Source organism: Larus michahellis, chromosome 4, assembly GCF_964199755.1.
Source record: "Larus michahellis chromosome 4, bLarMic1.1, whole genome shotgun sequence".
In the NCBI taxonomy this organism is placed as follows: domain Eukaryota; kingdom Metazoa; phylum Chordata; class Aves; order Charadriiformes; family Laridae; genus Larus; species Larus michahellis.
Window position 1 is genome coordinate 46,494,421 of NC_133899.1, and position 13,735 is coordinate 46,508,155.

General features: G+C 48.3%; 1 protein-coding gene across 1 annotated transcript in view; it reads left to right on the forward strand.

Moving 5' to 3' along the window:
- Window positions 1–12,109, forward strand: part of TSPAN18 (tetraspanin 18) — a 127,674-nt gene extending 115,565 nt beyond the window's left edge. The window contains exons 7-10 of the mRNA XM_074584328.1: window positions 1,798–1,896; window positions 3,158–3,337; window positions 7,416–7,499; window positions 8,431–12,109. Of these exons, the coding sequence (XP_074440429.1) occupies window positions 1,798–1,896; window positions 3,158–3,337; window positions 7,416–7,499; window positions 8,431–8,478 (411 nt within the window). The 3' untranslated portion in view covers window positions 8,479–12,109. The remainder of the gene's footprint in view (window positions 1–1,797; window positions 1,897–3,157; window positions 3,338–7,415; window positions 7,500–8,430) is intronic.
- Window positions 12,110–13,735: the final 1,626 nt, after the last annotated feature.

The following is a 13,735-nucleotide window of genomic DNA, read 5'->3' on the forward strand; positions in this document are numbered from 1 at the left end:
TTTTAGACCCCGCCAAAGGCAATCGGCTGGGATTATTACCAACGGTAATATCAGTTTCAAAGTCTGCGCTTCAGAAACAGACAAGCATCAAAAAAATGTGCTGCTGTCTCTGCAGGGTAGGACGCTGCGTAGATAAAGTACACAGAGAAAGGAAAGGAAAGGAGAACACTGAGGACATATTTCAGCATCTTCTAACCTGACCTTCCTCCAGTGCACCCAATTCCCAAAGGAAAAAGCCACGTCCTCTGGTATTTTAATATTCAAAAGCAAGAAATGAGATAATATCTGTCTCATAAAAGTGATTTAGGAACTTAGCAGCGTATCTAATTGAAAGGTAGTGAGATTGAGCTACCTGCATCATTCAAGTCTCTGTGACAAAGTTTTATGCGGTATTGATTTAGTCATTAATTTTGGCCTTAGTTTGTATTTGTAAAAGAGAAGTCGATACTAAGTCATATTTGGGGGTCTTTCAAAGAGTCACCACGGCCTTCTCTTTTTTCCTTAAATTTTGTGATAGTTACAAAGGAAGGAAACAATTTTGTGCTCGTGTTTTTGTGCCCACCCGTACATCTCATACAAATGTATGCGTATGTGCGATATTTCACGTTGCATATCAAGAACCCGAGAGCAACTTGTAGCAGTGTATGTTACTGCGTCTGCAGCTTAATTCCTGATCCTGCAAATACGCAACACTAGAGCAGTGCTGCATCCAGCCGACTCCAACCCCTTTCACTGAGGCTTTGCAGTGGCAGAGAGATTTTGCCTGTGCGCGTCACAAATCACAAGGTATTTTGGAGAAGGGACCACACAAGTCAAGACTTACTGGGCACCTGAAAAGGGGATTCCTTGAAGTTTTCATCCTGACATGGTAGAAAGCCGACAAGATTGAATAGGGGTGTTCAGTTTAACAAGACTATTAGGTTTGTATATTTACTAGTCCTCCAGAGAGTGATCCTAAGTAAATGTAATTTCAAGGTGTCTAACGTTTTTGAGAAGACTCCGAGCCAAAATGTTCGTTCAGTTTTTCTATTTTACTGTAAATGTGAACAGGAGTAAATGAAATTCCATAATGAAATTCCATTCATTTATATTCTTGACCTTAGGAAAAAATGTTTAAATTATCTAAACACTGGAAATATAAAGAGGATTTTTTTCTTCATGTGTGTAGGTCAGTTTAGGTAATCTAAAGCTCTGTCAGGGAAATGGTCTTTTCTTCCAATTCATAAGTTGACTTGAACATTTCACATTCCTTACATGTTTTTTACTTCCTTTTCATTCCCAGGAAGTTTCATATTAGGGCTTCATTCTGCTTCCTCACACACGGAAGTAAATTCAGAGCAGTTCCCCTCTCATTAGTGGGAAGTTAACTGGTTTAAAATGAAAAATGAGGGGAAAATCATGCTTTGGTTGCAGACTTCACGAAGCATAGTAAGTTAAACTACTATTTGGGTGTGGATTTGCAGATCTTTCTAAAATCTGTTTTAGTCCTGTTTCAACTTAGGAAACGTTTTCAAATAGTGCTGAAAACTTAATAAACCAACCAGCCTTTAAGTGTAAACATATCTTACAAGTATAGATATAATTCAATCCCTTGATTTCATAAGCAACAGTTTTATTTAACAGGTACTGTTCACCCTGGATATAGTTATGATTTAGTTTGTCCTCTGAGCTTTGCAAAAAAAACCCAAAAAACGAAACAACCGAACAGCCCCCAGCATTCACAGAGGGAGCTTTGGGAAGCGCTTGGAAAAGGTGTTGGCAGCGGCCTTTATGTTTCCACCTCTCTGTGCGTTTCAGCTGACCAGGGAGTTTTTCACCAAGGAGCTGAAGAAGCACTACCTGAGGAACAACGACACGGATGTCTTCTCTTCCACCTGGAACTCTGTTATGATCACAGTAAGTCAGGCCGTGCCGGTCCCACGCTCAGCGGCCGTCGACATGGTGTTCAGCCGGCACCCTCAGCTCGCCCAGGGTCAGCCTGCTCCAACCCCCCTGTCCCATCGAGCGGAGCGCTGGGGTTTGTGGTGGTGGTGGGAGGCAGATGAGAATTCGGCTGGCAGTCAGACTTCCTCGAAGTGAGCCACCATCCGTCGTGAGAGAGATGCTCCCAGTGACCGTGCCAGCCTTTGTGGTTTGCCAAAGCCTGAGGCGTTTGACCTGGCCAGGTACCCCCAGCTTTCAGCCAGTGGGCACAGAAAACCCTGGAGCTGTCTGCAACTGAATATCGCTGCGCTTACCCTGGACCTTTCACCTTGCAGACTACTTCAGAACTATTCCCGGCCAACAGCAGCCAAAACCTAATGCTAACGAATGGCTTTTTGTTGGCTCTTGTGAAATGGGTTGGTAAGGTGGCAGATTAGGCAGGAGTGTGCCTAATGGCATATTTTCAGTATAGACATATTGGCCATCAAAATTGACTTTGTTATTACAATCCTAATCAGGCAGGTTAAAGATCGACTGTCATTGGAATTGGAGTTGTTGTTATGTACTACAAGAAGTTCTGTGCGTGCGTGTGTGTATGTACAGATGTGGATTTAGTGCTCAGTACAGCCCGCGGTGTATCCCTTCAGGAGTGAAGAGCAGGATGTCAGGCTCTGCAGATGAAAAGTCAATTTTAATCTTAAAAGAAAAAGATGATTGCTGCCCTTCATGCTGATTCAGGACTTTAATAAAGACATTTCCTTTTGCTGACTGAAAGGAGACAGAGTCAGAGTATGACTGGAATCCTTAAAAAGGACCTGACTTGAATCCTAAAAAGCGACCTTACTTGAATCACCCAGCAGTGCCTTTGAGCAGCGACAATCCTGACCATTAGCTGTGGGGAGGAGCCTGGATTGTACTGCTGGCTCCCTTACAGACTTGCTGGGTGATCTCAAGCAAGTCATTCTGGATGTGCTCCAAAGCCCTGTGTAGTTCGTGGCAATATTCCCAGTGGTACCTTAGAGCCTACAGTATGACATGGGAACAGTGGGACTTTATAAAAAGGCTTTGATGAAACAGAAGCTCCAAGGTACAAGCACAACTCACTTCTCGGGAAACAACAGTCGTTTTGTCTCTGTTTTGACTAAAGCTTTGATCCCTACAAAATAGGTCTTCGCTAGATTTCTCGTATCAGGGCAAAGTGTCAACTCTGTTTTCCTTTCTTCTCTCTCCTTAGTTTGCCTGTTGTGGAGTGAACGGACCAGAAGATTTTGAAGCTGTCCCTCATCTTCCACACTCCTCTTTGGAGTCGGTGATACCTGAGGCTTGTTGCCAGCGAGAGCTCCAGAGCCGGGAAGGGAAGTTTGTCAACAAGGAAGCCTGCCTCACGGGCATCGAGAGGTTTCAGAACCGACAGGTAAGGGAAGCCGAACACCAGGAAAAGGAGTTCCACAGTGGACAGAGAGATGGCTGGGGTGGTCGTGGGTAACTAGTGAAGCGGGCAGGTCATGCCATTCTGACTGTAGCTCACATCCTAATTACGCTTCTGCTTTTGAAGCCATGGCATAGGTGTGATTTTGAAAAACCCCTTTCATTGTGTGCACTGCTAACTCCATGCTGTGCTGTATCGGCAGAAATATGAAGATTTTCCCAAGGGATTGAAAGGTGGGGTGGAAATTTACATCAACTTTTATTGTGTTCCCGAAGGTTAGTACTATCTCTGAGAAGTTAATTCTCAAGCCAGCACAGATCAGCGAGGATGGGATGGAGTTGGCTCTTACTGGCTGTGGTAGTGGCTCCAGTTTAGTTCACAAAGACTCCTCATCAGCAACATAAGAGATCAAGGGTTAAACAGCCACAGAAAACCATGTCTGTTTTCTAAGGAAGAGAAGTGTTGGAAAGCTGCATTTCTCTGCTCTTTTGCTCTTTACAGTAGAAAAAGGCCACCTCTTTTGCCAGGCCTCTTGACTTGGTGATTTTTTCCACTACTAGACTGGAACAAGACAGTTCAGCATAATGTCATAGAATCATAGACTTGTAGAATGGTTTAGGTTGGAAGGGCCCTTTAAGTTCATCTAGTTCCAACCCCCCTGCCATGGGCAGGGACACCTTGACTAGACCAGGTTGCTCAAAGCCCCATCCAGCCTGGCCTTGAACACTTCCAGGGACGGGGCATCCACGACTTCTCTGGGCAACCCATTCCACTGCCTCACCACCCTCATAGTGAAACATTTCTTCCTAATATCTAATCTAAACCTACCCTCTTCCAGTTTGAAGCCATTACCCCTTGTCCTATCACTACACACCCTTGTAAAAAGTCCCTCTCCAGCTTTCTTGTAGGTGCCCTTCAGATACTGGAAGGCCGCTATAAGGTCTCCCCGGAGCCTTCTCTTCTCCAGGCTGAACAGCCCCAATTCTCTCAGCCTGTCCTCATAGCAGAGGTGCTCCAGCCCTCTGATCATCTTCGTGGCCCTCCTCTGGACCCAGACCAACAGGTCCATGTCCTTGTGCTGAGTACTCCAGGTGGGGTCTCACCAGAGCAGAGTAGAGGGGGACAATCACCTCCCTAAATCTGCTGGCCACGCTACACTGATATCACAGTCATATTTCCTTACATTGTCACCAAGATGTGAAGTTTAAGAAACTGTAGCAAAGCTCCTGACTGTGTTCACCTCAGCATTAATAAGCCAGCTGAGCTCTGTACTGACCATACGAACGAGCCTCCTTTTCTCTGCAGGCTAAGCAGCGGTCCTCTTAGCAGCACCTGGTAGCAGATTGTGAAAGAGAGTAAAGGAGCTGGGAAGCAGCGCGTGAGCTGTTCCTCGTGCAGCAGCTGGAAATAGTTGGCAAAGGCACTCTGGGTGAGAGATCATAGCAGACAGCAGCGTACTGCTTCTGCCAGGTCTGATTGACGTGAATCGACGGGAAAGAGAGAGCGGAGGGAGATGATAAACAGCAGGGAGGGAAAGAGAAGCATTTTGAGAAACAGGGTTAAAGCAGGTAACCGATTTAGCTTTCCCTAAGCGGTGATGCTGAGGCCTACCACTTCTGTGGGAAGGGGAGGTTTCCTCTGAGCCCTTGTCACCGCAGAGTGTTGGTGGAAGAAGCAGTGTGCACAGCGAGTGTCACCAAACACGCAGTGAGGTGCTTCTGTAAAATGGGAGAGACACTCCCAAGCACCTGATGGCTGAATTCAGGCATTCCTGGAGCAAGTCAGGCTCTTGGGACACCATGCTGGTAGGACAGTGCTGGCCACACTTGTGCTCCCCCTCATTTGTACCCAGCTGAGCGGGGCATGCTGGAAGTTGGGTTAAGGTTGGAGCTCTGGCAAGCACCCAAACATTTTGTTGCTAGGCTTGATGCTGTTCCCTGAGAATTGAGCTGAAGCGTGGCCAAAACAGAGCTGCTGCTGAGCGGTCTCATGTTGACAAGAACGTGGTTTTAGCAGCTCGGCTGCTGCCCCAGCGGCCTGCGCTCCCTGCGTCTGCCTCGTCAGCGGGTGCCCTCTGTGCTCTCCCTTGCTCTTCTCCGGTTGTGTCTTGCTTGCAGCGAGCAGGGTCTGGCGTGGACACCAGTAGGTAACTGTTGTGCTGTCTTTGCAGTTCAGACACTTTCTTTTTGGGTGGAAGGAAAAAACCAGGTGATTGAAACACCCCAGCAGCATGGACGGGATTAAACGTCTATTGTGTGAAGTATATGCTCAGTGGGGAGGAGAGCTACTTCTTACAGTGGACAAACTCCAATCTGCTTTTCTCTTTATGTGTGACCTATTTGCAGAAATTTGCTGGTGGCTTGGAATTTTAGGCTGGGAGAACTGAGGCCAGGATATTTTCTGGTGATTTCCAGAAACTTCCTGAAATCTTTGCACAAGATCTAACTGTTAATGAATGCTATGAGAAATAATAAATGACATTAAAGATGACGGTGGCTACGCTGCATAAGTGGAAGGATTGCTGTAGTGCATGGCCCTGAGTTCTTAGTGAAATCAATTCTCCTATAGCCAGAAGATCAGCAAGTGTTCATCCATGCTCCTTTGGGTGAAGGCACAGAGGAATGGTCCTGAGGTGTGAAAGAACTGCTGGCTATGAGAGAGGATTCAAGAATCTCCTGCCTTGGCTTTAAATAAATCCTCCTTATCCCTAGCCAGCCTGGGCTGTCTGTCATCTGCCCCGAGGGTTCTTTCCTCTGTGCTTAGTCTCTGCCCTTTGCGGAGGAATGCCTCTCCTCTGCTGCTCCTCTCGGCCCTGCAAGAAGACACAGTTACACAGTTCCTTGTGGTCAGCGAGGGGTTGTGGGTGTCCACCGCTCCATCCCACTGCAGCAAAACCTTCCCTTCCTTGGCACTGTCCTGTGGGTCTCTGCCTCCTGTGCTGTGGGGCTGGGTGAGGGGGTGAGAGGGAGCTGTGCCTGCATCCGAGAGCACCTCTTGTACTAATGAGGGCTCTGCTGTGAGAACAATGCGATGTGTTGCTGTCATGTCCCTCTCTCAGTAAAAACGGGGTGTAAGTGACTTCAGATTCGTAAATTCTCAACGGTGCAGACTAAGGTGAGATAAATCTCAAGGTCCATATACAAACATTTATTAGCTTACCAAAATGGTTGGTATAGGTCTTAACAAGTCCACGAGAATTGGTTAGGTATATAACAAATTATGGCAAGTGGTGAGGTATACATTGTGTTACTTAACAACAGGTATAGGACAATTCATGGCAAGTGGTACTTAAGGTTGAACTTTAGGTCGTTACTTAGCAACTCTAACTGTTACTTAACAATTCTAAGAGAAAAGAGAAACTGAGGGATAGAGAAAGGAAAAGACAGAGAAAAAGACAAAGATAGAGATCACCACCGGTCCTGGTTCCAGCGTCTTTTTCAGGGAATCTTCCCAGGCATGGCATAATCTTCCTCTTTCTTGGAAAAATTTTCCCAGGTACAGTCTTCTTTCTTGGGAAGAATCTTCCCAGGCGTTATCTTCTTCTTTTGTTTCTTCTTTGTTCCCCCTAGGGGCACGTATTCTCCCCTTTTATGTTTGCTGAATTAGCATGGTCCACCCATCTTGTCGAGGACAGCCTCGTCTCAGGTTTCTCGTGTTGCATGATTTGGGTGGAGAGACGAGTGCCATAGTCATATGTGTTTAGCATGATCTCGATAATCTTCATTAGCATATGCAGGGCTGTGTGCTTTCATATGCATTTTGCGGGTAATGAAGCAAAGGTCACTCATCGGACACAATGGCCTTGAGAACTGAGAACTACCAAGCTCATCACACGAGTGGAAGAACTATCCTGTCTTCACAAGACAGTTCTCCCACACTTTCAGGCACCAGAAGTGTTAGCCTTATCAGTTCTTTGAAGGCCAGGCCTGCATTATTTATTTCCGTGCGAGTGTTTGAGGCATTCCATTGAAGGCTTGGAGGGCCTTCTGCCCCTTGTCAGGGAATTTGCAGTCTGTCTCTCACAGCTGCTCAGGTGTGTCTCACCACGTTTTGTCCTTCCTAGGGTTGCTACACTGTGATCCTGAACTCCTTTGAGACCTACGTGTACCTTGCAGGAGCCCTTGCCATTGGAGTGTTGGCCATTGAGGTACTTACTGTTGTGTGACTAGAAAAAAAGCAAGTGTTGGTAGATGTCCAGGTGCTCCCCCTTGCCAAGGGAAGCAGCTGCTCCTGTGGAGTGCCGGCAGGTTATCAACTTGTGGGTTTAGTTGCCTAGAAGGAGCCGGCTGCCTGGTCCTTTGCCACAAAAGGCAGGGAAATATGGGGTGCCACAAGCCTGCAGTGCCGCCTCGTGTTGGCCCCGCTGCAGAGCTCGCACCCTGCCACGCTGGCCACAGGGGCTTTGGGGACCCACCGCCTGCCCCAGGGTCCTACACAGTCACTGCCCTCATTGCGGCAGCGCCCCAGCAAGCTGACTAATCTGCCACTTGGTCAAATTGTGCCTTTGCTTTAAAAGTTTTTGTTTAGAGCCTGAAACTGTATTAGCTCCAGAGCATTAGCGTCTGGCTCTTTGGTGATGTTTCTGAGGAACCGGCTTCCACCAGACACATTAAGCCAGAAGTGATGTCCCTGCAGTATTTCTGGGGCAAGACCGGGTGCTTTCCCCAGTGTCTTGTCTTGTGCAAAGGAGGACCTGGGCAGAGCTCCAGCAACCCCCACAAAGGACCCACTGTGCCTGGGCAGCGGAACTGGTGTGTAGAGCAGGGACAGCAGAACCTGCTCCCCTGAGACACCAAGGGCGGTTTGGGAATGAAGCCAGGCTGCTGCTGTAGCCACAAATAGATTGGGAGACAGGGGAAGAAGGGGAGGGATCACCTTCACGGGGAAAAAAAAGTTTTGCCACTGCCACCCCTGGGTGGTGGGAAGGGTCCCCCTTGCTGCGCCACTGACTGCTGGGCGGGAGGGAGTGACAGGAGCGGCCCTGGGGGCAGGGAGGGCTTTGCAGATCTTCTGGAAGATGCAGCTGACTCTGGTGGTCTCTGTTTTGTTTTTGCCCTCTTCTCCCCCCCACCTTCCAGCTGTTTGCCATGATCTTTGCCATGTGTCTCTTTCGAGGGATCCAGTAAGAGGTGGCCCATGAACCACCATGTTCCCCATGTACTCAGAAGAAAGAAGGAAAATCAGAAGAAGCAAAACCTGAAAACACCCAAAAAACTTTATTTTTTTTAACAAAATGGGGTAGGGGGGGAAAAAAGAAAAAAAAAAAAAGGGTTGTAATATATGAATGACCAAAAGGATTGTACTTCAGGGGCTGGAACTTTGAGGTGATGTGCACTACACTGTACACCGGACCCTTGCCCAGAGCCACCTGCAGCAGCCGTGGAGCAGGAGCCCAGCGCAGCTGATTGCACTAGAGACTGATGGAGCCGGCAGCGGGGAGCGGGAGGACAAGCACAGCTGCCTCTCCTGCAACGCCTTGCCTACCGTTCGCAACTTTAGCATGTTTTAGGCAGCAAAGGACTGAAGAACCCCCATGCAGGGACTGGATAAGGCGACAGGTTGGCCAAAGTCTGTGACGGTCTAGGTGGGCTTGAAACAAGTAGCGGTGGCTCATCCCAGAAGTAGGTGGTCATTGTTCGCGTGATTCTGGCTTTAGTGCCCAGCCACAGAATGAAAACACACATTCTTCAGTGGAAGCTTTGGCCCCATCACCTGAAACTTCTCAGAGAAGTCAGGCGCTTCAGTGAGGCCGGATTTTCTCTGGAGCCCCAGGCAGGGGCAGCGTGGTCTCACTTAGCGATGGGACTCAGCTAAGGCTGGCTGATGGTCAAGAGTTTGGTGCCTACCTTTCTGGTTTTGCTAAGATTTACTGTTCCTTGTTGTGAAAAAGAAAGACGAGCAAATAGTTCCCTGCTGTGCTCCCATCTCCTGGCAAAAATAATGGCTCTGGTTAAGAACCATTGATACTGCTGCCTTCCTGAGAAGGGGAGGAAATAGTGTTTAAATCTTGTCGGCCTTTGCCTTTCCCTTAATACTTGCAGAAAACGGTTTGTGGTGCTCTGTTAGCATAAATATTTGCAGTGGATTCCTGCATGCTTTCCAGCCCTAAGGGGAGTTCCAGGCATGGTGCTGGATGGAGGAGGCTGAGGTTTGTCAGCCGCTGCCATGCTGTTTGCCTGAAACAGTCCTGTGGCGTCCCTTCAACTCAGAGGATTCCCACCGAGATGCTCCCATGGGCTCCCGATGAAAGCATCGAGTCAGGATTGTTTTAGCCTGCCTGCTAGTGGAGAGTGTTTCCTCCCTTGAGACAGTTTGAGATTTAACTAATATTATCATCTGCTTAATCACTTGGAAGTGAACTTCAGAAAGATGCCTGGGACTGGACCTTAGTCAGAGATTAAGATGGAACTGCTGAGGCCCCAGGCAGGCTCTAGGGGCACCCAGGGTGCAGCCAAACCGCTAGCTGCTGCTCCAGTGGTCGTGGTTATCGACCCAGACAGGTCACTTGGTTTCTTTCCTCTGGAAGCCTCAACCCCTGTTGCCTTAATTGTTCATCCGGTCACTCCCTGACCCCCAACTCATTGTGCTTGGGGGAGGGCAGAAGGGGCTGTGGTTTCTTGTTTCTCTTAGGTCTTTTTACGGATTTTATAGGCTCAGATTATGGAGCACTTTTATATAGGCTTAAACCAGCCCCTCTGAAACCCGTATGCACTGGCAAGGAAGGCGAGGGGGCAGAAGGCAGCAGCGATGAACCTTGTGCCCAGGTCTGGCAGCAGCAGGTGCCCTTTGCCTGGGCTGGGTCCCTTCAGCTCTCCCAGTGGCACCGCGCAAGCTACAGGGAAGGAAGGAAAGCAGCAAAAAGCCTGGTCCATAATAGACAATGATCCTGGCTAAGCGTCCAGGTTGTGGAATCAGGATACTAAGGAACAGGAAGAGGCATTAGAGCTTTTCCAAGCTTCATTTGCAAGCAGCAATTTGCTCAGCAGCAGGAGGGGGCCTCGTCAGGTAGAGCTGCAGCCCCCCCGTGCCGCAGTCAGCATATTCCAGCAACGGAATAGGAGGCCGGGACTGCTGAGCGGCCTCAGATGTTGCGTTAAACCTTGTGGAAAGCTTTTCTGAACTATTTCCTTCTGGATCTGCTTTTAATGAGGCATTTTAGCATTAAATTCTGGTCTGTTGTTTAATGGAGGAAAACAGCTTTGCTAGCCAAAACCCAGCAGTATTTGTTCCCGACAGCAGGTGCTGCGCTTAAGATAGGAAAAAATCTGTTGCATCTACTGGTCTTGTAGGGAATGGGCTGAGCAGGAGGAGAGCTTATCTGTTCTGCTTCTGCCTCAGGAGCTGGTGTCAGCGGCTGTTCTAGGAGCTCTCAGGGGAGGAACAAAACCCTGAGCAGAGATGGTAACTTGGCTGGAGATGAGTGAGAGAAGTTGAACGGCCTCTCCCAGTCTCCTTTTTTTTTTTTTTTTTTCCCTTTCCCCTCAGTTTATTTTGCAAAGGCCCGTCTCAGGTCAGAGCCTGGCAGGTGAATACCCTGATTTGTGCATGGTGGGTGGCTGAAGGGAAAAACAAAAAGCCTTAAAGCCTTTCTCTGCCACCAGTGGCACGAGGTAAAAACTGTCAGAGCTGGGGCAACCGGACCAAAGCAGCCAGAGTGTGTGATAAGTGATATCGTGATATCGTAAGTGATGAACGCACATGCCCAAAGCAGGATCTCTGCTGGTTTATTTCTCTTTGGCTTTCCTAATTCTGTACTCATTGCTTTGCCTGTTTTTAGCGTTCTCACTGTCCCTTTCTCCCTAATGGTAGTCCCTGTATCTTCAAAAAGATCTCTTACTCGTCTGCTGTTCTGGCTTTTGCGCAGCTGTTTCTCCTCTCTTACCTTCTCTGCTCCCCCATGGCTCTTTTCTGGATGAAGACTTCACATCCTCTCTGCAGCTGGCTAGCGTGCCACGGGGAGCACAGCGTGAAACCCCAGCAACGCCCAGGCAGCACGTTTGGAACAAGAACTGGAGATAGCTGTAGCGATACAGGCAAGTCTGAGAGGACCTGTGGAAGTTGGTAACAGGCAGAAGGAATTTCCCCCGGGGGAGAATTTAATGACCAGGCAAGCCCAGAAACCAGACTCCCACTGTATGGCAAAGCATGTAAATGTGTTGGTTTTTGTCCCTTGGTTATATGGCTGCCCCCTCTGTTGTACAGTAGTTTTCAGAACAGTAGGCAGGAGAAGCAACTGTATTTTTATATTTGTTTTTAACAGCTCTGGTGAATATTTTGGGGTCAGGGGCTCAAGCTAGGGTTCACAGCTTGCTGGAGAGCCCTGGGCAGGCTGGGGACCAGAGGGAGCTGCCACCTCCGTCGCTGTAGCACCGTGACCACGGCCCAAGCACCTTGGATGGAAGTAGTAGAGAGCAGCCCGTGCCTGAAAGCCCGCAGCCCCTCTCGGCGCCCCTGCCTCCCCGCTGTTATTTAATGCTCAAATGACTGTCACGAATGCCTGGGAAAAGGGCTGAGTGTGAAATAATGTTTGAAATCTATTTTAAAAAAAACTGTAAATGTTCTTTTTATTAGATAGTGGAGCTAATTTATCCTGTATTCCCTACTGTAATGCTTTTTTATATTGAAAGGAATTTTTTTTTTTTTTGGTAATATAAACCAGAACACAAGCCTGAAGCACTCTCTGCACGGTTTTTGTGTGCGTTTCTTAAAAAAAAATTAAAAAAAATAAAAGAAAGATATTGTGACAGTGAAGTGAAACGGCTTTAATTTTCACTATTTTCTTGGTGTTAAGTACAGTCACTTTCTTACCAGAGGAGAAAGAATAAACTCAGGTACAGCAGCTAAAATGAGGTATAAATTGAAGTGTCCCATTCTCCCCTGTCCCCCCACCCCAAGTAAAAACCCTTGACCAGAAAGGAGAGGCCAGCTTAAGACAGACAGAGCCTCTCCTTTGTCACCAGCTCCAGTTTGCCAGATCTTGGTTAGGTGTAAATAAGGCGATGGAGGGAGTTATATGTGAATGATGCGTTTCCTTCACCCTCAAAAGCGAGGGCTCTGTAACACAAGGGTTTGGGTCCGTCTCACACAGAGAAAGGGGGTCAGCCTGTGGCTGCTCAGAGCGCAACCCTCCAGGGAACACGACTCCCAGCCCTGCACAACGTTAGACAAATGCAAGCAGGTACTTCATTGCAAACTGCCTCCTGCGGGAGATGACATCAGTCCAAGGCCTTTCGCGCAGTTTAACAGAGAAGGAAAACGAGGCCTGTGAAGATGGAGGTTTTTTTTCCTTAGCAGATCAGTAGCGGAGCCTGAAGTGATGCCTCAGGCTTTGGATCCCAAATTATATGCTCAACTGCCACCTGCAGCTGTGATGCCAGCACTTCTGTCCTCCAGGATGCAGTTCTGTACAAATGCTTCAGCATCCTCCTCCTCTTCCCCCATTCACACCAGAGTGAAGACAACCAGCCACAGTCGGATTTTTGGCAGCCCTGCAGGGGCTCCATCCTCAAGCCACCCTGAGAAATTCCCCCCTGGACCTCACCTGCCACAAATTCACCTCCTCAAGTGGGCCTGGCCATATTTATCCTGTTTCTACATGGTCCACTTGTAGTATGATGGAGCAAGAAGCATGAAAATAAAACAACGGAATCTCTCCCCCTTCAGGACTAGCAAGAAATCTCTTTCACGGCCACTTCCCCAGGCTTTGCTCTGTGTTGGAGCAGAAGACATTGACTGTCAAAACTAGAAGTGGCTCACTGTTCTAAGTTTTGCAGAGGCAGCTGCTAAGCAGGGGACCAGAGGAACCCAACCTCACCTGATTTGAAGATCCTTTGGAAACCTGTAACTGCTTCCCCCACCCTCCCACCTGATTGAACCATCAAGAAGTCTTCGGAGAACTGCTCTCACATAGTGCAGTTACTCATTTCTCTCACCTGCTGGGTGACATTTTAAGGTACGCTGATGAGGCAGCCATCTACAGACCCCGAGTTGTAACTAAGTTCCTAGGACGTGCGGCTATCACAGATGGGAGGACAGCATTAAGAAGACCCTCCATTTCCTTCTCCTGCAAGATGGCTTTTGCTGTGGTCAGTTTTATTTGTCTTTCCTAGAAACACAATTTCCCACCCCCCCCCAAAAACCAACAGTCTGTGTATACATTCATGTGACCCCAACACACAAAGAATCAAAGCTTCACGTACCTATACCAACAACTACAGCCAAAGTGCTGCCCTGAAGCCATTGCAGCTGCCCATGCAGGGCTGAGCGGGGTGAGAGCAGCGGCCACAGCGTGCCACGCTCCAGCTCCCACACGCAGCACCGCGCGGTCTAATTTGTGACACTCTCCAGGCTGCACTTGATCATTTCCTGCCTCATGGGGAAAAG